The 25,962-nt window shown below is 42.1% G+C and overlaps 1 protein-coding gene across 2 annotated transcripts; it reads right to left on the reverse strand.

Annotated features, from left to right (window-relative positions):
* Positions 1-3,266: 3,266 nt before the first annotated feature.
* MRPS5 (mitochondrial ribosomal protein S5) lies at positions 3,267-25,731 on the reverse strand. Of its 2 annotated transcripts, none has more exons than XM_059188423.1 (12): positions 25,578-25,731; positions 23,254-23,334; positions 21,202-21,339; positions 20,242-20,367; positions 18,591-18,824; positions 16,802-16,836; positions 14,742-14,832; positions 10,885-10,931; positions 10,342-10,399; positions 9,971-10,033; positions 6,048-6,184; positions 3,267-3,643 (listed from the first exon to the last, which is right to left on the reverse strand). In XM_059188423.1, exons 1-12 carry the CDS (start codon positions 25,633-25,635, stop codon positions 3,419-3,421), a joined length of 1,293 nt encoding a protein of 430 aa, XP_059044406.1. In that variant the 5' UTR covers positions 25,636-25,731; the 3' UTR covers positions 3,267-3,418. The 2 variants fall into 2 exon arrangements, with proteins under 2 accessions (XP_059044406.1, XP_059044405.1); XM_059188422.1 differs by having other exon boundaries at positions 25,582-25,672.
* Positions 25,732-25,962: the final 231 nt, after the last annotated feature.

Raw genomic sequence — 25,962 nt, forward strand, 5'->3', positions numbered from 1 at the left:
CTCAGTCAGAAGAGCGTGTGACTCTTGATCTCACGGTTGTAGGTTCCAGCCCCATGTCGGGTATAGAACCTACTTAAAAAATCTTTTTTTAAAAGTTCATAGCAGCATTATTCGTAAGAGCTAAAAGGTAGAAACACGTGTCTATCAACTGATGAGTGTATAAATAAAAATGTGGTTTATCTACGCAATGAAGTATTTTTTGGCAATGAAACCGAATGAAGTACTGACAGATGTATATGAATGAATCTTGAAAACATGAAAATCATTCAAAAACATCAGTTACAAAAGACCATGTATTGTGGGACTGCACGTGTGAAATGTCGAGAATAAGCAAATCCATAGAGAGGAGATCAGTGGTTACCACAGGCTGAGAAAGGGGGTCCTGGGAAAGTACTGCTAATGGGTACAGAGGGCCTTGTTCTTAAAAAGCTCTTAAAATTGATTATGCTAATGGTTGTACAACTCTGTGAATAAACTAAAAACTACTAAACCATTAAGAGAAAATTCAGAAGAAATTTTAGGAGAAAAATGTCCAAGTTTGGCAAAAGACAGATACACCTATAGATTCAAGGTGAGCAACCCCCCCCCAAATAAATGGAAAGAAATCTATCCCAAGACATATTGTAATCAGACTACAAAACACTAGACAAAGAAAGGTTCTTGAAAGCAGAGAGAGAAAAACAGCATCTTGTCTGTAAAGGGAAACCATTCAAAGGAAAGCAAATTGTCATCAGAAACCAAGGAGGCCAGAAGAAGTGGCCTATTTGTTGAGTGGTGAAAGGCACTGTCAGTCTGAGCCGGATACCTGGCTCTGGGACCTACTCTGAAAGTGGAAGTAGAACCACAGCTGTAGTAGCTGCATTATTAACTTAGCTCCACATTTTGTTCCCTACCTAATTCACTTTACTTTGTTCACCTCTATCCCGTTTACACACTGATGAGGACTGGACGGTAACATTGGTCTATTGACATAGCTGACGTGCCAGGTCCCAAAGAGTGCCTTACTGTCCAGAAGAATGCTCACCTCCAGACTGTTTCAAGGCCCCAATCCCACCACTCAAGGTTCCAAGAAACCCCCTACACTCCTCTCCCGCACACAGGCTGTCCCTAGACTCAAGAAGGCAAAGCAGCTTTGGGAATGATCCCCTGGATTCTCGTTGGGCTGCCCTTCTGATAATAAAGCTTTCTTTGGTTCAAAACCAGTGTCCCAGTCAGACATTGGCTTACTGTGCACTGGGGACACGGACAAGCTTAAGTATGGTAATAAACCTGGATTCTCTAGCTGGTGAAACTAGTCTTAAGGAATGAAAAATAAAGACATTCTCACTGGAGGAAAACTAAGAATTTGTTAGCTAAAGGAAGTTCTTAAAGCAGGAAGTAAATGTATGAGATAATCGATATACTTACTTATTTGCTTATTTATTATAGAAAACATATATATATTATATATATAGTAGAAAATAGAAAATAAAATAAATTGCTCTATACATATACAGATCTGTGTATGTATATACATACATAATCTGTATATACATATACAAATACATATTTGGCCCCAGTTCCTGGCACAGAGATCTTAAAACCACTGTCATTTCTTAAGTGATAAGAGCATTGGCAAAATCTTTTATTCTAATAATTGGTCTTTGACCCCAGTTCCTGACAGTTCCTCGAACCCTTGGAATTTCCTAGGTGATGACAGGGTCTTTTGTTCTAATGAGGTGACTCTTGATGGGCTCCTGGATGGGGTCTGGTCACCAGAAAGACCAAGCTGTGATTAGCTTAGAATTTTCAGCCCCACCTCCCATTCTCCAGAGAGGGGAGAGGGGCTGGAAATGGGGTTAATGATCCCTCATGCCCGTGTGGTAAAGCCACCATAAATCTCCCAGCACTACAGGGTCCTGAGGGCTTCTGGGTTGGTGAACACACAGAGGTGCTGAGACTAGCACATCCTTTCCCATGCACCTTGCCCGAGGCTCTTCTCCATCTGGATGTTCCTCTGGATCTTTTATCGTATCCTTTTATGATCAACTTGTATACAGGAAGTAAATTGTGAGCTGCTCTAGCAAATTCACCAAACCCAGCGAGGCTGCTGGGGGAACTCAGAAGCACAGGGGACAACCCACCTGTGACTGGAATCTAACGTAGGGTGAGGGCGGTCTTGTGGGACTGAGCCTTCAACTGGCGGGATTGGACCCCACCTTCAGGTCAACAGTGTCAGAATTGTGTTAAATCACAAGACACGTGAACTGCCTAGGGAGAAAAAAGCCCACAAGTCTGGTGTCAGAAGTGCTGTGATTTCAGCAATAAAGGGGATATGCAGGAGAACGGGGTGTTTCCTACTCAGAATGCTAACAGAGACTCCTGGAAGGTCAGGAGAGAAGAACTGAAAGAATAAAAATATGAGTAGGGCACGTCCGACTGGCTCTTGATCTAAGGGTCTTGAGTTCGAGCCCCACATTGGGGGCAGAGTTTACCTAAAATAAATAAATAAATAGGGGAGCCTGCGTGGCTCAGTCAGTTAAGAATCTGACTCTCGATAGCTCAGGTTCTGATCTTAGGGTTGGGAGTCCAGGGCTTGCGTGGGGATCCATGCCCAGTGTGGACACTGCTTAGAAAAAAAAAAATGAAAATGAAAAAAATAAATCAATAAAATTTTAAAATATGGATAAATAAAATAGGCTTTTGTTTTCGTCTTGAGTTTTCCATATTATGTTTGATGGTTGAAGCAAAAAGTAGAATATCTAACATGGTCCTAAATGTAGGGAGAGGAAATTTTGAAACACTTACAGACACTAGGGAAGGTAAGGGATTTAAAGGGAGGTAAGGTTTCTATACTTCAAACGGGTAAAATATCAGCCCAGTAGACAGGTGATGAGTCAAATATGCATAATGTAATACCTAAAGCAATCACTAAAACAGCATACAAAGTAATTTAAAAAAGAGAATTTCTAGTCAAAAACAACATGGTTTGCCCATTTTCCTCTAGTTTCAAGCTGAGTGACTGTAATCAAGTCATTGGGTTGACTCACTGAATTCAGTGTCTGCCTTTGGCTCAAATCATGATCCCAGGGTCCTGAGATTGAGCCCCACATTGGGCTCCTCGCTCAGCAGGAAGTCGGCTTCTCCCTCTCCTTCTGCCTACCGCTCTGCCTGCTTGTGCTCTATCAAATAAATACAATCTTAAAAAATAAATAAACAAAGTAGCCTTGATACTATGTATGTACTGTTCTTTCGCAGTTCTCGGTAGATATCACATGCTCGATAAGTTAAAGCTATAATTATTTATTATTTGTCAATAAAGAAGGTGGGCCTGTCCTTTAAAAGGACAGTGACATTCCAAAATGTGAGTGGCTGAGCCTCCTCTAGATGCTGGACAGTACCAGCTGCTGCAGCTGTGCGAGGCCAGAGGGAAGGAAGCTCAGGTAGCGGCTCTCTTTAAATTCGACCACACTGAGCGCTTCATTCCCTGTGTGGCCCGTACTTCTTGCCAGTCCAGTTTGATGTCTGGAACCTCATCTTCCGGCTCAGGATCCTTTCTCAGGGCTCCCTGTGGGGAGGCCACCACGATGGGCAGAGGGCCACACTCCTCCCGGAATTCTACAACGTGGAGACTCTTCTTATCGGCCAGCTGTTGATGGGTTTCCTGGGCAAGACCAAATGGAGAACGCCAGGTTAGGTCTATGAGATGTATCTATAACTGAAAGAACAGGAATGTCCACAGACCACTTGGGGACTTAACATTTCAGAGGATTCTGGGTAATGTACCTTGCAGCTAAACGATGGGATCTGGAGTGGATGGCATCATCTCCCCACTCCACACTGGAATGGAGGAAGAGACCTTGGCCTCTGGTCTCTTGGCTTCTAAACCCCCCAATGATGTGTCATGCCATGCCCAAAACTGAACTTGAATCTCATCAAGACCCTAGTTCTAGCCACTGTTTTATAGGACACGTAGGGAGAGAAGACATTAAGAACCCACAAGTATTTAGCAGTAGATTGGGAAGCTACAGGACCAAAAAAAAAAAGGCAAGGAAAGAAAAAGAGGGAAACCTACAGACTAGAAGTGACCTAGAAGACATGGCAAGAACTCATAATGTATCGACCTTTTCTGTAAACTAACAAATTATGCAAAAAACTTTTTAACAAAATTAAACAAATGGATACATTACTATGAACACCACCCAGGTAACTGAAGATGCTGTGAAGTTTCAGGTATAACAGCAGTGCAGGGTATTTTTCAATCTTTATTTTTTAAAAATACATACTGAAATATTTACAAATGCTACAAGGTGATGTCTGAGACCTGGTTCAAATGGGGGAGGTACTGAGAGCAAAGGTGGCCACAGCTACTAACTGCCGACACTTGGTGAGAAGGCCATGTGGATTCATTACAGACAGCAGCCACAGAAGACCGGAAAAAGGCAAATAAATTTAGCAGATGGCTTATTGATAGCACATTAAAATACCTGACATGTCCAACCTCATTTTCCAGACTCTATGGCCATCTTATACTGTTCTAATTCTATATAAGTTTGAAATTAGAAACATGAGCTATTTCATAGAAAGAAAATAATTTAAATTAGTGGGTCTTACAATCAATGGCATATTGCTTAAACTGGTGACATTCTTTCTCTTTTTGAGTGGCACATAAAATAATGCAACATTTTATTTATGTATTATTTTATTATTTTTGAGAGAGTGCATGTGCATGTGGGGAGATTGGAGATTCCCAAGCAGCCTCCATGCTCAGCACAGAGCAATGTGGGGCTCGATCTCATGACCCTGAGATCTTGACCTAAGCCAAAATCAAAAGTCAGTCACTTAACTGACTGAGCAACCAAGGCACCCTAAATAATGCAACATTTTATAGTTGATGGCATTTTAGAAGAGATGATACATGGTGATCATATCAGAAAATTCAAAGTACTAACATAAAACAAAAATATTATAGGGGCGCCTAGGTGGCTCAGTCTGTTAAGCATCTGCCTTCAGCTCAAGTCGTGATCCCGGGTTCTGGGATCAAGCCCCCACATCGGGCTCTCTGCTCAGATGTCTTTAAAAAGAAACAAAAAAATTACATAAAAGAGCAAGTTTCCCTGATCATAAATATAAACTATCTAAAACCAATACCTTAGTTATATCAAACAAACCTCTAATGTGAAGTCTGAATTTAGAAGTCCTTTTGAAGCCTATTTTTTATAGTACCAACACACACAACTGTTCAAAAAGGATCTTTTAACCAAAACTTTTCTTCCAATTAATTTTTCCTATTTTACACAGGGATATGTATAATTATTCCAAAGACCACATTATTCAAAACGAGGTATCACACTTCCTAAGTATCAGGAAGACTATCAAAGTTGAATCTCTTGAACCTGTTTGTCTTTTCTGCTCACCCAGCTGCTAAGGTCTATCCATCCCTTCAAAGGACAGGCCAGCCCTTGGAGCAGGTAAGAGGGCAGCCCAGGGGAGTAGAGCAATTGTGCTCCTCGCCCAGGCTGAGGGGGGAAGGCTGGGTGGTAGCACAGGGCTCTCATCTCTGCAGAGAAATAACTTGGCATGTTAAGTTCATAGCTCCTTCTGACTCAGGTGTCCGTCTGAATGACCTATGCGGGTAACGTGAAAACCGCTTGTGCTTCTCCTGAAGACAGCACTCTTGAGTGGACCGGCTTCACTCTAGTCCCAACTGAAAGGACTAAATCAGGAAACAGACTTTCTCTCTCTTCGTTACATTTCTATACTGTTAGAATTGTAGAACAAGCATAAATTCTGTTCACAATAAAACACAGATTATAATTACTGGCTTCTATAAATATTTCATTTCAAAACTTTACAATAGCCACGAGGTATTTTTTAAAAGTGTAATTTTCATGAACTAACTCTCCAGTTGGATTAATTAAACAGATGCAGCCACAGGGAGCAAAGAATGCCCAAGCCCTCAGGCAGTAACGGGACAGCAACTCCAAGAGGCTCCCAGGACATCACGGTCCAAATGCCCACAACTGAAACAAGAAGAAATTCTGTTTCAGAGCCCAGGGAAGGGTTACCTGGCGGGAGAGCCCATGGAAGAGGCCCCGTGTGAGGTTGAGCATGTTGACAGACCCAGAGACCTTGGCATACATGTCTTTGATGCCAATGAGTCGGCAGATGGTGATGATGGCCCGATGGCAGCGGAGCCCATAGCCTAGAAAAGGAAAAACACCATCAGTCACCTTGCTGCCTTTCACACAGCTTTGGGCTCTGAGTTTGGGAGGCCCTGCTTCACATTCTGGCTTCATCACTTCTCTGGACAACTTACTTCCATAATGGCACTGATTTAAATCAGATGTTATAAAGACTAAAGAAATAATATATATAAATCTCTTAAGCAAGTGGGCAAAAATACCAGGGATGTTATAAAGATTAAGAATATAAACATTAAGTTCTTGGCCCCCCCATGCCTGAGTTGGCTAAGAACAGAGGAACACATCTGTTTTCACCCTCCTCAATTGCTCAGTTGCATTGAGATCTACTTCCTCTTCCTGGAAAAACGCCTCTCTTGGCTTTGGTAACACACCCTCTCCCTCTCCCCCCAAAACACAGCATCTTAATTGCTGTTTTCAGGCACTTCGTGGAACTTGCTTACCTGATGTTTCCCCTCAGTAGAATGTGGGCTCTGTGAGGACTAAAATAGTGTTTATTTCTACTGTATCCCCAGAATCTAGATCAGTACCCAGCAAATGCAGGTAGCAGGGAGGGAAAGACACCCCAAGTTTAGACTCTAACATTTTGATAAGCCAAGACATGGAACCCAGCACATACCTCCCTGCTTTAAGACAGAGGATCTACTCTGTGTTCCTGGCTTTCTAATTTCCAACTTGTAATGGTAACTCAATATATGTATGTAAAAACTATTTGGATATAAGGACCTAACACAGAACCGTGCTTTCTACTTGCAACAGTCAGTTAAATGTGGATCCCAGAGCTATGCCAGATCACGTGAAAACTAGGGACCTCAGAGGATAGCTAAGACAGGCAACAACAGGTGGTTTGCCCTTCTTTGTGGAGTTACATACACAGGACAAGTGTTCACGTGAGAACAAGTGTTCACGTGAGAACAAATGCACACGTGCACAGGTATATATAAATGCACACACCTCTGGAGACTGGTGCCCATGCAAGAGGGTGCAAGGCAGGTCGTGGAAGGGCCTGGAAGGCAGATTCTAACCTGCTACCACTCACAGGGCAAGAGCCTCCCTTCTCCACACCCACTTAGCAGAGCTGATGCTGGGCTCCCGATGGAAGGCGTGGCTACCGCACAGCCACTGGGCCATACACAACGCTCCCCAAATGGGGCCAGTTTTGTATATATACAAACATCCATGCAATAGTGGTCACAACCCTATGGTAATTATTTGGATGTACTTGGATTGTAAACAAATTCCAGGCAAGAACTGTGTCAAAACCCTTGTTTTTTTGGTTTTCTGGGTTTTTTTAAAGATTTTATTTATTTATTTATTTGACAGAGAGTGAGATCACAAGCAGGCAGCAAAGAGAGAGGGGGAAGCAGGCTCCCCAATGAGCAGAAAGCCTGATGTGGGGCTCGATCCCAGGACCCTGAGATCATGACCTGAGCCAAAGTCAGAAGCTTAACCCACTAAGCCACCCAGGCACCCCTCAAAACCCTTGTTGAATGCAAGTTAAATGTATGTGTGCATGTGTGTGTATGATGTGATAGGGGCATGCTTGGCAGTGCTGCATGAGGCATTAAACACCACACTGCAGCCAAGGAAGAAGCATCCCAAGGTCAAATAAGTTTGCGAATGCCGCCTTCTCTAGCCCACTCTGGGAAATTCACACCGCACAGCAGTGCATTAAAGACTTCGACAACCCCCAAGATGCCCAAGCATCTTTTCCTACTTTCCGTAATCGTTTTCCCACATGCACTCTTTCTGGAGTTCACACCTATTAATATCTCCTCACAGAAATAGCAATACATGGGAACATAGTTTAGAAACTGCTATCTTGGGACGCCTGGGTGGCTCAGTTGGTTAAGCGCTGCCTTTGGCTCAGGTCATGATCCCAGTGTCTTGGGATCGAGTCCCACATCAGGCTCCTTGCTCGGCAGGGAGCCTGCTTCTCCCTCTGCCTCTGCCTTCCACTCTGTCTGCCTATGCTCGCTCGCTCTCTCTCCCTCTATCCCTGACAAATAAATAAAATCTCAAAAAAAAAAAAAAAAATTAGAAACTGCTATCTATAATGTATCCTACTGTTTTAGCTTCAAGATCAGAAAATTTAAACCCGGGACGCTTGAGTGGCTCAGTCAGTTAAGCATCTGCCTTCAGCTCAGGTCATGATCCCAGGGTCCTGGGATTGAAACCTGCATAGGGCTCCCTGCTCATTGGAAAGCCTGCTTCTCCCTCTCCCTTCCTACCCCCCATGTTCCCTCTCTTGCTGACTCTGTCAAATAAATAGATAAAATCTTAAAGAAAAAAATTAACCCCAATGCACAGGGAACAGGTTCAACTATATAGAAACCTGAAAAATACAGCTTCAAGAGACAGGGAAGATTTAAAAAAACAACTTTAGCCATTAATTCAGCCATCCTTCAAAAATCTTTCAGATATAAATTTATCTATACTAACACTGTTCAACAGAAATAGGACATAAGCCATAAATGCAAAAGCCATCTATGGAATTTTAAAATTTTCTCATCAATGTATTTGAAAAAAAGAGGTAAAATTAATTTTAGTTAAATCTTTGATTAACCTAGGGGCACCTGGGTGACTCAGTGGGTTAAGCCTCTGCCAATGGCTCAGGTCATGATCTCAGGGTCCTGGGATTGAGCCCCGCATAGGGCACTCTGCTCAGCAGGGAGCCTGCTTCCCTCCCCCACCCTCTCTCTGCCCACCTGCCTCTCTGCCTACTTGTGATCTCTGTCAAATAAATTTTAAAAATATATATTTTTTAAATCTTCAATTAACCTATATCCCCAAACACTATCATTTCAACATGTAATCAATAATAACTTTCAGCTATTTTACATTCTTTTTTTTCATAATGAGCCTGTAAAATCTGGTGTATACTTGAAAATCTGATGTACACTTGGCAGCAGATCCCAGTAGCCACATTTCAATGGCTCGACAGCCACTTGGGGTCCCAGATACCACAGGAATAGTGCAAGTCGAAACGTTGATGTCAAAGTGTTTGACTCAATACTTTTTCTAATAATAAAATAACGGTTTTTACTGGGCATACAAATGATTGTGATTTTAAAGCTGAAGGCAAGTTCTCTTGTGCACAATTAGTACTGTGATGTTTTTTTTTCCTGATTTATTTCTACATACTAGAACCTTTGACATGAAAAGTTTAGATGTTTTATCTTTTTCTGACCCAAACTTTTTAAGATATATCTAGAGTATCATTTTAACTGTAGAACCACAGGCTAAATACAAATCCAAGTGCTCAAGAATTCTACACCCAGAGTCCACTGGGCATGACTGCCCCAGCTCCATGACCCTGAACTCTGCCTGCCTGCCCTTCCAAAGGACAGGAAGGTCCACTTTGGCATCCCCAGAGCTTAGCACAGCACCCAGTTCAACCGATACTTGATGATGCGAGCAAATGACCAGAACCAAAGAAACTGTAAGAGTCCTCCAACTAATACCATCAATTATTCTCGAGGAGGAACTCATGTTCCAACTCATCCAAAATGACTCACTCGGTTGCTCTTTCCCATTCAGAACATGCTCTTCCCACCTAGAACTCCCCTGGAATATGCCTGTGTTCATTCGAGCCTGAGTAGGTTGACTACTTTTATGTCCCTGAGAACCTCAGCCTGCTTAGATCTAACGTAGGCCTTTCCTTTTGGTGTCTTCAAAAGGGAGTTCAAAAGGAAGTTTCAAAAGGGGACCAAAAACAGAGGACAGGACGGATCTGGGAACATTTCTCTGCTTTATCTCTAACAAACTGTAAGAGTGTGTTTGGTTACCTCTAGGTTGTTTCTTCATCTTGATATGCGTCCTCTTAAATCTTAAAGAAATATCATGGAATACTGGAGGATAAAAACATAAACATAAAAGGATTAGGCATACAGTTTTAATGCCCTTACAAATAACACAGGGCAACTGCTACTACCCTAAGCGGCTGGTACACACTGGCCAAGGATGAGTGACAAAACTCTAATTTCACTCATTACTAACCTTCTCAGGGGAGAAAACTTGTTTCTGTACTTTACATAATTATTTGTTCCAGGACACAATAACCAGCAGAGAAACACAAAGACAGCCATAGAACTAAACTGCCACACTTAAGGAAACAAGTGTAACCCTGTAAATTTTACGAGAGAAGATTAGCACTCACTTGTGTGGTCTTCATATCGTTCTATATAATGCAGATAGTGAACTGCCCTGTTCTTCGCCTGAAAGGAAAAAGGAAAATCATTTTCTTAAAATCTATTGATAGAATTTACATTTCCTTAGAGATTTAAAAAAAATAATAATACCTTCCAGAAAATGTTTTATTACAGAAAATTCCACACTCACACAAAAATTTCATTATATACTTCGAAAAGCTGAGGATTTAATTTTAAGAATTTGTGACAGTAACACTATCACATGTAAAAAAAACATTAACAGTAATTCCTTAGTATTTTTGAACATTCTGTCAGAGTTGCAACCTTCAGCTGTCTCGCACTTTTGGTAAGCAGCCACAAGTCTGCCAAAACCAATGCAAAAGAAAACAGATGCTGTCATGGCTGCCTTTGAGGAGACCAGTAACTGATGCCAGGAAGCCTCGGGAGAGGGTTCTTAATTTCATTATTTTTTTCTTTTTTTTTTTTTTTGTAGTTCTAATGGTGCCTAGCACACTGATCTTTTACTATCAACAAAAGAAAAATGTACATACTTTTCTGAAAGCATCCACCCGCTGAGTAGCCTTCCCAACAGCAAAACCTTTAAAAAAAAAAAAGGAAAAATATAAAAAGGGGCATACATTTGGCACACAATGTCTTTCACCACATTTCAAGTGTCAATTCCTAAAATACTGCACAGCACTACATTTGTCTTCTGTCCACAGAAAACCCGTTACCCAAAACAAATGATAAAACATGAAGCTACAGGGGGGAGGGGGGTTGGGAGAAGGGGGGTGGGGTTATGGACATTGGGGAGGGTATGTGCTATGGTGAGTGCTGTGAAGTGTGTAAACCTGGCGATTCACAGACCTGTACCCCTGGGGATAAAAATATAAAATAAAAAAGGAAAAAAAATGAAAAATTTTTTAAAAAATGAAAAAAAAAAAAAAAACCATGAAGCTACAGATGGGCGCCTGGCAGGCTCAGTCAGTACAGCATGCGACTCTTCCATCTTGGGGTTATGAGTTCAAGGCCCACACTGGGTTGTAGAGATTACTTAAATAAATGAAACTTAAAGCAAAAACATGAAGCTACAGAGACTCGCTTTTCTGTTTTGGGGCAATCTGGAAAGATCACATTTGAAATTATCTCTAAAATCCAAGGTTAGGTATATAAAACTACCTTTTATAAATCTCTAGATAAAACTAAATACACTTTAAAAAACTAACCATGCTCTAAACTAATAAGATAGTTTTGAAGATTTTTAAAAATAGATTAAAATAACCAAAACAGTTGGGGAAAAACATATGTTGGCTATAGAGTAAAAGCACAACTTCACTGGAACTTTTTTTTTTTTTTTAACTAAGCTGTGTATTTTTAAGAAGTTGTTTTATTTATTTGTCGGAGAGACAGCACAAGTAGGCAGAGGGGCAGGCAGAAGGAGAGGGAGAAACAGACTCCCCGCTGAGCAAGAAGCCCAATCCAGGACTCAATCCCAGGATCCTGGGATCCTGACCTGAGCCGAAGACAGGTGCTTAAACTGAGTCACCCAGGTGCCCCACTAGAACTTTCATATGCAATTCAGATTTTCAATTAACCAGGAAATAAAATCAACAATTCTAAGTTTGTGAATGCTTAACCTTATAAAATGAGATTTAGGGGTGCCTGGGTGGCTCAGTGGGTTAAAGCCTCTGCCTTCGGCTCAGGTCATCTCAGGGTCCTGGGATCAAGCACCCCATTGGGCGCTCTGCTCAGCAGGAAGCCTGCTTCCCTCCGCCCCCACAACCTGTTTCTCTACTTGCTTGTGAGCTGTCAAATAAATAAATAAAATGAGATTTATCACAATTTAACAGAAATACTGCTATTATTTGCTATTACATTAATTATTTACTTTGAAGAATGTATTTTATTTTTAAATTATATATACAAAAGTAACATAAAGCAATACTGCTCCATGAAATGAAATGCAAGACCTATGATAACCTGGGACAAAAGGGGCTATAGATTTTAATTCCTAGTTTTAACAAAACAAATTAAGCCATATAAGTCTTGGAGGAAAATACCAATGAACTTGTATTGAAGGCTTTCTAAACAAGATACAAAACTAGAAGTGATAAAAAAAAAAAACTAATAAGTTGCAATATAGGGACACCTGGGTGGCTTCGTTGGTTAAGTGTCCAACTCTTGATTTTAACTAAGGTAATGATCTCAAGGTCTCCCCATGTCAGCCTCCACACTGGGCATAAAGCATGCCTTGGATTGTCTCTTTCCCTCTCCCTTTGCCTCTCCCCTGTTCATTCTCTCTCTCTCTCAAAAAAAAAAAAAAAAAAAAAGCTGCTATAGAAAGGTTTAAAACTTCTGTGGATTTAAAACTTTTGTGTAGAAAAAAATTTAAAGTGAAATCAAAGTATAATAGACAAAGGGCTAAGAACCTTAACTTACAAAGAGCTTTTACCAATCAGTAAAAAAACAAACAAACAAAAAAAACCCCATAACCCAATAGGAGAATGGGTAAAACAGGTAAACAGATCTCAAAAAGGAAATAATGGCAAATGAAACATGTAAAATGGTGCCCAGACTCTCATAATTAAAGAAATGCAAATCAAAACTAAGAGATCTGCTTGACAATCAGTGAAGTTTGATAATACCCAGGGCTGGCCAGGGTGTGTTGGTATGGAGGGACCTAAACTGATGCAACCTTTTTGGGGGGCAATCTGGCAATACTTATCAACATTTAGAACACATCTAACTTTGAGGCAGCAATTTCACTGCAAGAAGCTTCCCTTATTGATATACTGGGAAAAGTACAACAAATTACATATATAAGAAGCTCACTGGTTTTTCTAAGCGGTGAAAAATGGAAATAACATGGACATTCACCAAAAGGGAAAAGGATACAATAATTATGTTTCTTCACCCAATGGAACACTATGCAGTCAGTACAAAGAATGAGAGGGAATCTGTTTATGCTCCTACAGCAAGACCTCTGGGTATAATACTAAGCAAGGAAAGCAAGGTACAAAATTATGGATATACTCTGTAAATGTTTTTTAAAGGTAATTTTTAAAAAATGTTTTAAAAGGTAAATGGTGGGGCCCCTGGGTGGCTCAGTCGTTAAGTGTCTGCCTTCAGCGCAGGTTATGATCCCAGGGTCCTGAGACCAAGCCCCTCATTGGGTAACCTGCCCAGCGGAAAGCCTGCTTCTCCCTCTCCCACTCCCCCTGCTTGTGTTCCCTCTCTCACTGTGTCTCTCTCTGTCAAATAAATAAATAAAAACTTAAAAAAAAAAAAAAAAGGTAGGGGCACCTGAGTGGCTCAGTGGGTTAAAGCCTCTGCCTTCATCTCAGGTCATGATCCCAGGGTCCTGGGATCGAGCCCTGCATCGGGCTCTCTGCTCAGCAGGGAGCCTGCTTCCTCTTCTCTCTCTCTCTGCCTGCCTCTCTGCCTACTTGTGATCTGTCAAATAAATAAATAAATAAATAAAATCTTTGGGGAAAAAAAAGGTAAATGGTGATACATGAATACAGAAGTTCTGGAAGAAATAAAAGTAACTATTAAGAGTGGTTTCTTTTGGCAACATAGTATCGTATAGATGACTTGTTATGACACTGTCAGTAAGGGTTTAAATAAACAGTTCTCTTTCCTAACCCATGTACGCACTTTAAAACCAGATATTCACTGGAGAAATTTTACCAAAAAGTATAAAGAAGAAAATTTAAATGATGCACAAACCTATGGACTAAACATTATTAACTTTTGGGGGATTATATTATACAATCTTCTGTGAAGTTTTTTCAGTTGCTTATTTTTACTTAGCATAATTTTGTAAGTAATTCTCCATTACTCTTTAATGGCTACAGAAAATTACAATGTGTGGCTATGCTCTTTTTGTAACTATGCCCTTTTATTGAACATTTAGTGGCTTTTCCCTGCTAAAGTTTCACTATTATACATAACACAACAGTTTCTTTTATTTTTTTTAAGATTTTTTATTTATTTATTTGACAGAAATCACAAGTGGGCCAAGAGGCAGGCGGAAAGAGAGGAGGAAGCAGGCTTGCCACTAAGCAGAGCCTGATGTGGGGCTCAATCCCAGGACCCTGAGATCATGACCTGATCCGAAGGCAGAGGCTTTAACCCACTGAGCTACCCAGGTGCCCCAACACAACAGTTTCTTAAGCCTTTTCAAATATCCATTGCTCTTCATGGAAAACGCAGGTAGAGAAAGATCTGTTCCTTCTTTTTCCTCTAAGGAGTTTTATGGGTTTTTTGTGGACCCAAGCCACTTAAAAGGTTTCATCTGTACAGAGAGTCTGGGCAGCAACAAGAACCCATGGACCCCAGAGCGGAGCTCAGGCCACACCTGTCCCTGCCTCCACCACCAGCACCGTGCCTATCACACCCCATTCACCTGCAACTCCTCGGCCGTTCCCCACCGCGACCAGGACACGGACTGATTTTTTTCTTCCCTCTTTTGCTGTCATATTGAAAACATTTCTTACCTAAAAGACAAAATGTTTCATATGTATAGCACCTTAAGAAAAATCTGGGGGAGCCTGGCTGGCTCAGTCAGTAGAGCATGCAACTCTTGATCTCAGGGTTGTTGAGTTCAAGCCCCATCAATTTAAAAATAAAATAAAAAGGAAAAGAAAATTCGGAATTAAGGAACTAGAGTGACCTCCTTCCACACACACCCCCGTAGTGAGTAGCTACACCATCCTCCCAAGCCATGAGCAGCAACAGCAAACTTTCCCAAAAGGAAAGCTCTCTCTGCGCTATTTCTTCAGTGGTAAAGTGGGAATAAGGCTCTCCCTTCCTATTTCATAAGGCAGTTAGAATGCTGGACTGAGAGCTTTTGAAGGGATTCAAAACTACAACTCTGTACAACAAAATTGTACACTATTTTAATGAATTTCACAAAGGAAAAGAGTTGTTGATTAAACTTTGAAAGAATTTATAACTGATAATAACATATCCCAATTATCAGAGATGTTAGAACATGAGAATATGCTCTTCTTGGAAATGAATGAAAATGCAGTACATAGAATTAGGGTAGGACTGGATCTCTGTATGAAGGATTAGGCTCACCTGATAACGCAGAATTTGGAAATACCTGCTTATTATGAACTACACGAAAATCTGTGTTTTATTTAGCTTAGTTATTTTGGTTTTTTGGTGTATTTAAAAGGCCAGGAATTATGAAACTGCTACTTCTAACTGCTTACATGGCAAGCCCTTTCCCATAAAAATAGCTTAAAGGAAAAGGGAGCTTCTGTTCATGTCCATGGATAATCCTACAGGAAATTATCCATATATAGAAGAATTTTCTTTTTTCTTTTTTTTTTTTTAAAGATTTTATTTATTTATTTGACAGAGAGAGATCACAAGCAGGCAGAGAGGCAGGCAGAGAGAGAGAGAGAGAGGAGGAAGCAGGCTCCCTGCTGAGCAGAGAGCCAGATGCGGGACTCGCTCCCAGGACCCTGAGATCATGACCTGAGCCGAAGGCAGCGGCTTAACCCACTGAGCCACCCAGGCGCCCTAGAAGAATTTTCTAAGGGATTAACTTCCAAAAGGTATAAACTGGTACCGAAAGACATAAAACGCTTGTAAATGTTATTTTAAATTACTGATAACAATGATACAATATACATATTTGATCACAAAATCATTAAGTGGTTTTTCCATATGGTATTTAATCCTGACCATGTACATGGTTCTAGCTCAAAGCGAAGCTCACTGTGAGGAAGTGCCCTGGAAAGAGTGAAATTTACCTGATACAGGCTTCAGTTTCAAGGACCCACAAACAGCCAAGCAGATTGTGTCCTCATCAAGAGCTGGGTACTCACAGCAACTCCAAGCTTTCTTCCCCTGCCCCATGGTTCCTCCTCTCTGCCCCCAAAACCAAGTACCCAATACAGCTTGGTTAAGAATTCAAAGAGAGATTGCTAATCCTACTTTAGCTCTGAAGGAGGGCTTTAACAGTAATCTCCAAATTCTGTTCTCCACAATACCACTGAGGTTGCCTGGTCATGGGACCACAACTGGTAGCCCCCAAAAAGGGCAGCAATCAGGAGAGTCAGTATCAAGTAACTGCAATTAAAATGTCATCATTTCCTTATCCAGATCAACCTTGTGTCTCAGAAAAGTCATGCATCAAAGGCTTTTCCTCAGAGGCACCCGGATGGTGCAGTCCGTTAAATGCTCAGCTCCTGATTTCAGCTGAGGTCATGATCTCAGGGGCCTGAGATCAAGCCCTGCATTGGGCTCTAGGCTGGGCATGGAGCCTACCTGAGATTCTCTCTCTACCTCTCCCTCCGCCCACCCCTATCCCTGACTCTCTTTTCCCGCCTCTCAAAAAGAAAAGAAAAAAAAAAGAAAAGACCTTTCCTGATGGTTGCTCTCATGCTAATCCCACTCCACCCACCCCAACTTCTCAAAGGCTCCACTGGGTATTTAATTCAGCATGCCTACCTCAAGAATCCTGGTATCAAAATCATCGTATGTTTCTGTAGAGAGAGAAGCAGACACACAGATAAAATGTGTCTATATGGTTAGTACATGAAAGCATTTTCAACACAGGCATACCAACAATTTTTAAGTGAGAAAGAACCTCAGATCTCTTGCTGCGACTCCCTGGTCGTCCATCACCACCAGAGACTGCTCCAGCACTAAATTCATAAATTCCATCACCCTCTCCAACAGCATCACTGGAGAGGTATCTCTAGCTCTCTCACTCAACCATTCTCACGGTGATGGCTCCCGGAGCACCCCAGCACCTCCAGATTCTTGACCACTATCTTCCTTTCCCTCAAATCCCTCTGGTCTTCAGAGCTTCTGCCACTCAGCCAAGATACCACAAACCATAGCTTCCGCCAGAGCTTGCAAATGTCCTCAAATCTCTCACCTGCTTCTCTCTCCAACACACTATCCAGGCCAGAATCAATGCAACTGTCTGACCACACCTGGCCTGCTGGGTGCTACAGGAGAGGAGTTGAAGCACAGCACACATGTGGGCCACTAGAAATTCATGCTCCAACTCAATCAAGTTCTCCCTGCTGCCTGATGGCCTTTTAAGTCCTTTTAGGTCCCTTTCCACTCACCACAGCAGCCACTGCAAACTCTCTGTGTTCTTTTATTTTTACTAACTTCTTCCTATAGAAAATTTCAACCATACAAAAAATAAGAGAGAAGAGCAAAATGAAATCTTACATACCCATTAGCGAGCTTCAACAATTACCAACTCATAGCCAATCTTCTTTTCTCTAAACTCTAATTCCTACTCCACTAGATAATTCTGAAGCCAGTCCTAGAGGCAGGGTCTCTTCATCAAAAGACTCTGGTGGCCACGCTCATCCACACGCCCACCCTACTTTCAGCAGACGACCCCACCTCCTCCTCACAGACTAAATGAAGCCACCAGACAGACAGCACTCAGACACCACGCCCCCAGCATGCACACGTTTCCACTACCAACAGCACAGGCTCCCCTGAATCCGTAGTCACAAGTGAATCCATTTATCCATTCTGGATCTGGACCCTCAGTAGGGATTTAGTTATGAGCTTTTTTTCTCTCCAACCCACACCTTCCTCCTCTCAACTGAAGCACTTTGTTCCATTCTAAGCACATTCACCTGAATCTCTCCACCTCAACTTCTCCTCTCCTCTCTAAGCCAAACTTGAGAAAGTCGTCAAACTTTTGTCTATTACTTCATCTTCTACTCGTTGGCAAGAGTTTTTTAGATGATTTTTACTTCTTTATATATTTGGGATGGGGCGAGGGGTGGGGAGGACTCTCTTTTCTAATTCGGCCTGCTAAGTATTATCAATTTTTATTTCATGTATACTTTTGTAAAGCTGAAAGACAATTATGTAGTCTATCTCCTGTTAACAAAATAGCACTCCCAAGCTATGTTGCTCCATAGGTACCCCATGAGCAAACCTGTGTTTGGGGAACTGCACCCTACACGTGGCTCATATAGACCCAAAAGGCATGGTACCACATTCAAGGCTCTGAGAAGTCACACAGTAAGGATGCCACACAAGTACTCTGCTTCCCGTGTGTCGAATACCTCTTGGTTGTGGGCCTCTAATGTTCCATAAAATACAACTAAATAATAATGTGAAGTTATTTCGGTAATGCTCAAATCCTTTCTTGGGAAAAGGCAATTTAAAAGACAAGTAAATAAAATCTTATTAAGGAATTCTAGAACTATAAGTACTCTCTCTGTCACAAAGGAAAGCAACACCAGGACTCTGCTACCTCCATTGGGACCAGGGTCAGGAGGGCCAAGACTGACGCCTCCCCAGGTGTTTCCGCTCCATCCTCGCTCGCGTTTAACCTTCATCTTCCTCTTCCGGTCCCATTCCTCCCTCTGCTGGACCAGATCAGCCTCTACCTTCTCCTGCTCTTCCTTGCTTCTTTGGGCAATGGTCTGCACAGCTCCCTCTCTCATAAGAGGGGCATTCAGACCAGGCCATAAGAAGCCACGACGCCCTGAAGATTTAAAAAAAATACATTAATAAGAATTTTTTAAAATCATCCATTTCTTAAATGTTAAGCTGGCAGGCAACGTGTGAACAGATGATGACACTGCTGGATGGAGCTTAAACTAACGATCACCTGGTAGGCCACTCAGCACGGTCTATTAAAATTTTAAGTGTATCTACCCCGTAACTAGTAATTCTACTTCATGATGTTACCTAGAGAAACACTCCTGTGCAAGTACGAGGCATAAGTGTGCTTAGACAAGGAGGTCCACTGAAGTGTTATTTGTAAAGGCAAAGAGTGGAAACATTCTATTGCTATACAGCAACACTGGACTGGTTAAATGAACTACGGCATCTTTAACCCATGAAATATTCTGCACTAAATTGAAAGAATAAGGTAGCTATATAGGTTCTGATATGGAATAATTTCCAAGACCTATTACCAAGTGAAAAAAGTAAACCATAAGCTAGTTCATACCATGACATAATTTAATTTTTTTTTTAAGAAAACGTGTGTTTCTTTTAGAGTATTTATGTATACAAAAACATTTTAAAAAGTCAGAAGGAAACACATCAAAATGAGATCAATGCCTTGCTTGGGGGCAGCAACTGGGATTGGAAGAGAGAGAAAGGGCATCAAGGGGACTTTAGATTTCTCTATAATCTTTGAATTTTTTACTGAGAAGGTATACGTAATGAGACTGTTGTAACTTTTAGAAATGCTAAAAAATAAGATACAAGGTGAGTCATTAGAGAAAAAGATTCAAGTAGACAAGCAAGTGCAGTGAATGCTATTTTCTTTATGCCTGGAAGCCTATTACAATTAAAGACAATTTGTCAGCCCCCACAGCACAAAATATCGATTCATGTACACTGTACTATTTTTACTCTTCAAAAAAACACACGTATAAATGACCATATGTTCCAGGGGTTGGCAAGTTAAGGCCCCGGGGCCAAACCCCGGCCACCATTTGTTTTTGTCAAGTTTTACTAGAACGCAGCCATCCTGGTTTGATCATGTATTATCTGAACTGTCTTTGAGCTCCCATGGCAGAGCTGGATAGTTGGAACAGAGTCCATATGGCTCCCTAAAGCTAAAAAGATTTACTAACTGGCTCTTTACAGAGAAAGTCTGCCAACTCTCTCAATGAATCATAAGCTCCTTGAGAGCAGTGACTGTCGCAGAAGATGCGACACAATGGCACTTAAAGCTTGTTGAATGAAAAAGTGAATAAATTCCTTTCCACGGGATTTTCTTCCCCCCAGAATCATGGGACATTAAGTGAGCCATGTGGTTGAACTCTAAAACTACAGACCCTAATGCCCTTCCTGAAAATGTGCGAGGCTTCTAGACTATAAAAACTCTCTATAAAACTAGGAGGGAAACCTTAAAAAGCAATTAGGTTTATTATAAATAAGCTTACCTTCACCAATGACCTGACCCCTGTTCAAATCCTTTCTTCTCTTTTTCTTAGTTCTTTTGCCTCTTCCTTTTCTTGCTCCTGCTCCAGTCTCTGCTAAAGCGCCTTTCCAAAGCTCATCTGCTGTCACTATAATGAAACAGGTTTTTTTTGTTTTTTAATTACCAAGCAATGATCGATGGTCCTCTACTGAATGAAAAAGGCCAGAAGAGGCCAGCTTCACTTCTATCACTGTGATACAAGTGGTGATCTTCTTTTTGATTTTCTGTATTTACCAAATAATCTAAAATGAATTGGCTTTATAATCCTAATTTCTTTTTTTTTAAACAGAGACTTTTTTTTTAAGTCATCTCTACACCCAATACAAGGCTCAAACTCACAACTCCAAAATCAAGAACTGCATGCTCCACCAAATGAGTGGACCAGGCGCCCCAATTCTTTTTATTTTCCCCCAATTCTAATTTCTTTTAATTTGCCAATGCTGAGTTCTGAAATCAATCTCCATTTATTACAAGCTAATTTCAGTTCAGATTGGACTATTTCAAATACCACTGCAAACAGGAACAGTATTAGTAACACAATGTCTACTGAAAATTAACTTTTCCTTTTGTACTCTCTCCTCTACCAAAGTGCAATTGAAAACAGACCTCAAGTACATTCTTGTTGTGAATCTAAATCAGCAGGGATTTGGGCCCCAATTCAATACTTTAGGTCTCAGGTGCCCCAGACGAGGGGATTAAACTAGTGCTCACCAAGTACAGTACAAATAGAGTTGGTAGTACGTGAGATAATTCTATGAGGTACACTAAGGAATATTTTTATTTCAAGAGCACATCATATACTAATTTTTTAAGTGTTAATTCATTAAAGGAAGAAGAGGAAAAAGAAAAAAATTAAGATACAAAAAAGCACCTTTTATTTTCCTGCCTCACGAAATGAGAGGTTTGTGGCCAGTCTACGTACGTTTAGTGAAGAAACTATAGGCTCTATACTGTTGGCCCATCAAATTACTGGGAGAAGAAATACAGCACTGTGTCTGTAGGGCATGGCTCAAGCCAATGAAATGATGAATGTCTCTGGTTCCTGGAGACGACAGAGGGCCTATAGGTAGATGGAATAAAACTCCAAGTTAGATGCCCATGCCTGTGGAAAAATATTGCCAGCACCAAATAATTAATTGTTCCTGACACAAATAAGTCACTTATACCTGAACATTTAAGGGCCCTATTTTTTAAAGAGTTTATTTATTTATTTGACAGTTGGAGATCACAAGTAGGCAGAGAGGCAGGCAGAGACAGAGAGGGGGAAGCAGCCTCCCTGCTGAGCAGAGAGCCCCATGCAGGGCTCAATCCCAGGACCCTGAGATCATGACCTGAGCTGAATGCAGAGTCTTTAACCCTCTGAGCCTCCTAGGCACCCCTTAAGAGTCATTATTTTGAGGACAGCCTTTCTTTAAAAAATAATCATATTTAGACTGCTGAGCTAACTGCCGATCCTAGTTAGAGAAGTGAGAGTTCATCCACACGATGGATGCAGCTGTCTAAAAAAGTAGATCTGTCCTTACCTGGGTACCCACGGCGCTATGTTGCCCTGACAACCCCATGATCAGCACTGTCTACTCTGGGCAAGTAGTGACCTCTGCTATATTCAGCAGGCAATGCACCTGCGTGGAAAGACCTGTAAATGGCCTGGTTAGAAGAGCACAGTGCCCAAACAGGAGAGCACCCTACCCTTCATGCTGAAAAAACAAGGAGGGGACACCAATACACTTTACAGACTAATTTCAGATGCATATATAAGAAATTGGTCACAGCAGTTGCCTCGGAGGAAGAAAACTGATGTGTCCGTGGTTAGTGGGAGAGATTTGCTTTTTTTGTTTTTTTGGAATTTCTCTAACCACATGCATGTTTCACACAAGAAGACGTTTTCAAACAGCCATGTCCTAGAGGCAGCCGTTTGACCAAGTCCATGGGTGGTAGTGTCCTGTGAGGGAGATGGCAGGTGACAGGAATCAGGGAAATGGGAATGCTGATTACAAAAACAGTACACACACTCCAGCTTTGTATTTCATTGGATAATCGCGTCACTGTGAAAAAAATGAGAGGGGGATTAAAACAGCCCTGGAGAGAATAAAGTTGATTTAGGGGCACTGGACTTGAACAGAAAGCCAAAGAGTGACAGCAGCTGTTTTCACGTCTGTGAGAAGTGAGGCCAGTCTGTAGCCTTCCTCATAGAAGCCTTCTGCAGACCATCTATCAGCTCAGGCTGGGGATACTGCCTGGCTCACAGCAGAGGACAGAGTCAGTAGCTTATGAATGAGTAAGTCACCCACATAAAGGGAAGAGCTCAGGTAAGCACACTCTTCTGGACCCCTCAAGCAAGGCATGAAGTTATCTCAACAAGTGGGGTTAACAAGATAAAAGGGAGTTAAGACTAAAAGTAAAGTTCCAGAAGGTCTAGGACACAATGAGATTTCAATTCTGCCCTAACCATAGGAAAAGGCATTTCACTGACCACAAGTACAACATGGGCTCAGCAAAGGTTGGCTTCCTTCCCTTCTGGAGAGTGACTAAAGAGAGGGCCCTGCGCTATGTCAGTGTAGCAGTAAGGCCTCTGTACAGACACAGCTTTACTAGGAGGCATCACAGTATCCAGACATCTCTAGACCTAGTCTTGCCACTTACTGGCTGTGTGATCTGAGCGAGTCTCTTAGCCTCTCAGAGACTCACTCGTCATCTGCAAAATGGAAACGAAACCCCCTCATAAAAACTGGTGAGAATTAACCAATATAACATGTTACAAGCCTGACACACAGTAATTACTCCAAAAATCACAGCTATTATTTTTTAAAGCCCTGAAACATAACAACTATAATCATATAAAACTTGAAAACTACTCCAGGCCTTATGCACTTCCATTATAAAAAATGTGCTTTGTTCATTTTCATTTATTCCTACATAAAGTACTCTAGCATTAGATCTTGTAAGAAAAGGCAGTTGTATAAACCAATCTCACCATTGCTGAGAGCAGTCTTCACTGCCAAAATGGAAGCTGCTGGAAAGGTATTTCGGTAAAGCTGTCTGGACCATATGTGACCTGTAAATTTTTTAAAAATTCTTTTAAAATACATTTCTACATTAAAAAGAACATTTGTAAAAAATATTTTATTTATTTATTTGACAAACAGAGATCACAAGTAGGCAGAGAGGCAGGCAGAGAGATGGGGAGTGGGGGATGCAGGCTCCCTGCTGAGCCAAAAGCCCCATGTGGGGCTCAATCCCAGGACCTTGGGATCATGACCTGAGCCGAAGGCAGAGGCTTTAACCCACTGAGCTACCTAGGCACCCCTAAAGAGAACATTTTTAACACCCAAAGAATATTGATATCTATAGAATAATTGAACCAAGAGAAGTAAATGAATCATTTTTGGATCCCATGACCACTTGAACATTACATCATATCTTCTCCTTCATGCTGACATCTAACCAGTTACCAAGCCCTATAAATTGTCCTCAAATATCCATCAGCTGCACCCCCTCCCATTGTCTCACTGCCCTTTCTTTGCTCAGGCGCCATCCCATGGCCACAAGATAACAACAGTCCCCTAGCAGGTCTTGCTGCTCCCCCTCTAAGTCCCCACCTGTTACCAGGCAGGCCTTTCTAAAATAACACGCTTGGTCACTTCCCAGTCCCGATTTACCATTCTTTGGCTCCCTACTGCCTGCAGAACAAAGTCAAAAGTCCTCCACATGGCATACAGGACTACAACGTGGCCCCAACCTTCCACATCAGCCTCATCTGTCACCATTGTCCCCTCCACCCTCTTTCACTACACCAGACTTGTAGTCATTCTTGAACACACTCTGCTCTTCAATCCCGTTGTGTCTCTGACATGCTCTCCTGAAACACCACCTACAACATCAATGAATCTTGACAAACAATGTTAAGTAAAAGAAGCCAATCACAGAAGGATACATGGATACATGAAATATCCAGAACATGTGAACTATAGAGAGAGAAAGATAAGTGGTTGACCAGTGCTGGGGGCAATGAAAAACTTGGGGGATGAGAGCCAAAGGATATACTTTAATGAAAATGTTCTAAAATTTGGTTATACAGTGATGGTTGTATTTATAAATGGTTGTTTTGTAAATATACTAAAAACCACTAAATTGTACACTTTAAGAGGATAATTGTAGTGTGTAAATTACATCTCGATAAAGCTGCTACAAAAAGAGAAGTTTATAATATACCAGAAAAGGGGGTAGGCAAAAAAATAAATAAATAAAAAACAAGAAAACAAACTAGACTCTGGATCCAAGTGGTATGGGTACAAAAACCTGATCCCCTCCCCGTGTAACCTTAAACACGTTTCTCAACTTCTGTGTGTTGATTCCCTCATCTTTATAATGGAAATAATAAAGGCATCTATCTCACAAAGGCACTGTGAAGAGGAAGTGAGGAAGAGCATAAACAGCTTAAGATAATCCCAGGAACACAGTAAGGGCTCACGAAGGAAAGCTACAAATGCCATAGATCTTATTTGAACGGAGCCTTGAAATAGGAGGAGGTGGTCAAAATATGGGACAGAAGTAAAGAATGTTCAGGGTAGATTTTCTGCCATAGGATTTCTGGTTAAATTTCCCAACAAATGAGTTACCAAAAAAAAAAAAAAAAAATCTTCGGTTTTTAGAGGTCTTTGGGTTTCGGAATTACGAATGTTGGGTTGTGGATTTACAATAAAATAGAACGAAGAAACAAGGCCAAGTCGATCATGAAACATAGGGTAACACAGAGCAGACTGCCCCTCTGCAGGCTGCAAACCACCAAAGGTGGGAGAGGACAATTTAACAGCAAAACCTAGACATTCAAAACATCCTTCTTTTCAATAACGACACTGACCAGCCCGGAATCTAAAATGACTGATACTAACCTTATCCGACTCAAGCTGGAGGACTGCCTCCACCTGCCTCGAATCCCCACATCGACATCTCCAAGTGAACCCATCACCAAATGAATTACCATCACGCCCGCCGGGAAGGCGATGCTTGCTTCCCAGTTCCCCGCGCCTCTTAGCCAAGCACGCACTAGCAGTTTGGTGAACTGGAAGGAGACTTGGGCGGCGTCCCGTTCACCCTCACTTTACAGAGCCCTGCGATCCAGAGAAGGCGCGGAAGCGCGCAAGGTCACAGAGCGGCTCTGGAAGGGACGGGAGCCGAGCATGACAGGTCCAGGGGCCGGGTTCGGTCGCTTCTTTCTGCCCGTGCATCTGCAGTCTGCGTGAAAGCCCAGGTTCCCGACCCCGCTCAGAGCCCCTCTCCCAGCATCCCGGCTCTCACCCGCCTGCAAGCCACACAACGTAGGGAGACAGCCTGCGGCTCGCACCGCCGCCGCCATAATGAAGTCCTGCGAGCGCCTCCGTCCGGACCGCCTTCTCCACTGCCTGTCGCGACTGCAACTCCCGAAAGGCTAGCCACAACCTGCGGCTGAATTTCCGAGGCCAGAGGGCCGTGCCGCCGCGCAGACTGAGGTGGGGAGGGAAGGAGAGGGTAGTTTCTACCGGCAGCATGAGAGAGTGAGTCCGGCGCAGCCGCGGACAGCCCCCTCTGGGGTCCTCGCGTTAGGACCCGGGAGCGGGGCTTGGGCTGGCCTCCCGAGAAGCCGGGGCTGGCTTACAGCGAACACTGCTGGGGGCAGACGCGAGTGACCAGACGGAAAGGCTGC

Source organism: Mustela lutreola, chromosome 9 (assembly GCF_030435805.1).
Source record: "Mustela lutreola isolate mMusLut2 chromosome 9, mMusLut2.pri, whole genome shotgun sequence".
In the NCBI taxonomy this organism is placed as follows: Eukaryota; Metazoa; Chordata; class Mammalia; order Carnivora; family Mustelidae; genus Mustela; species Mustela lutreola.

Coding starts and splice junctions, on each gene's coding strand:
- MRPS5 (XM_059188423.1), bottom strand. CDS start 25,635: ATGGCGGCGGCGGTGCGAGCCGCAGGCTGTCTCCCTACGTTGTGTGGC. Junction 14,833..16,801: donor TTGATACCAGGATTCTTGAG/GTAGGCATGCTG, acceptor TTTGTCTTTTAG/GTAAGAAATGTTTTCAATAT. Junction 10,932..14,741: donor GAACGGCCGAGGAGTTGCAG/GTGAATGGGGTG, acceptor TTTTTTTTAAAG/GTTTTGCTGTTGGGAAGGCT.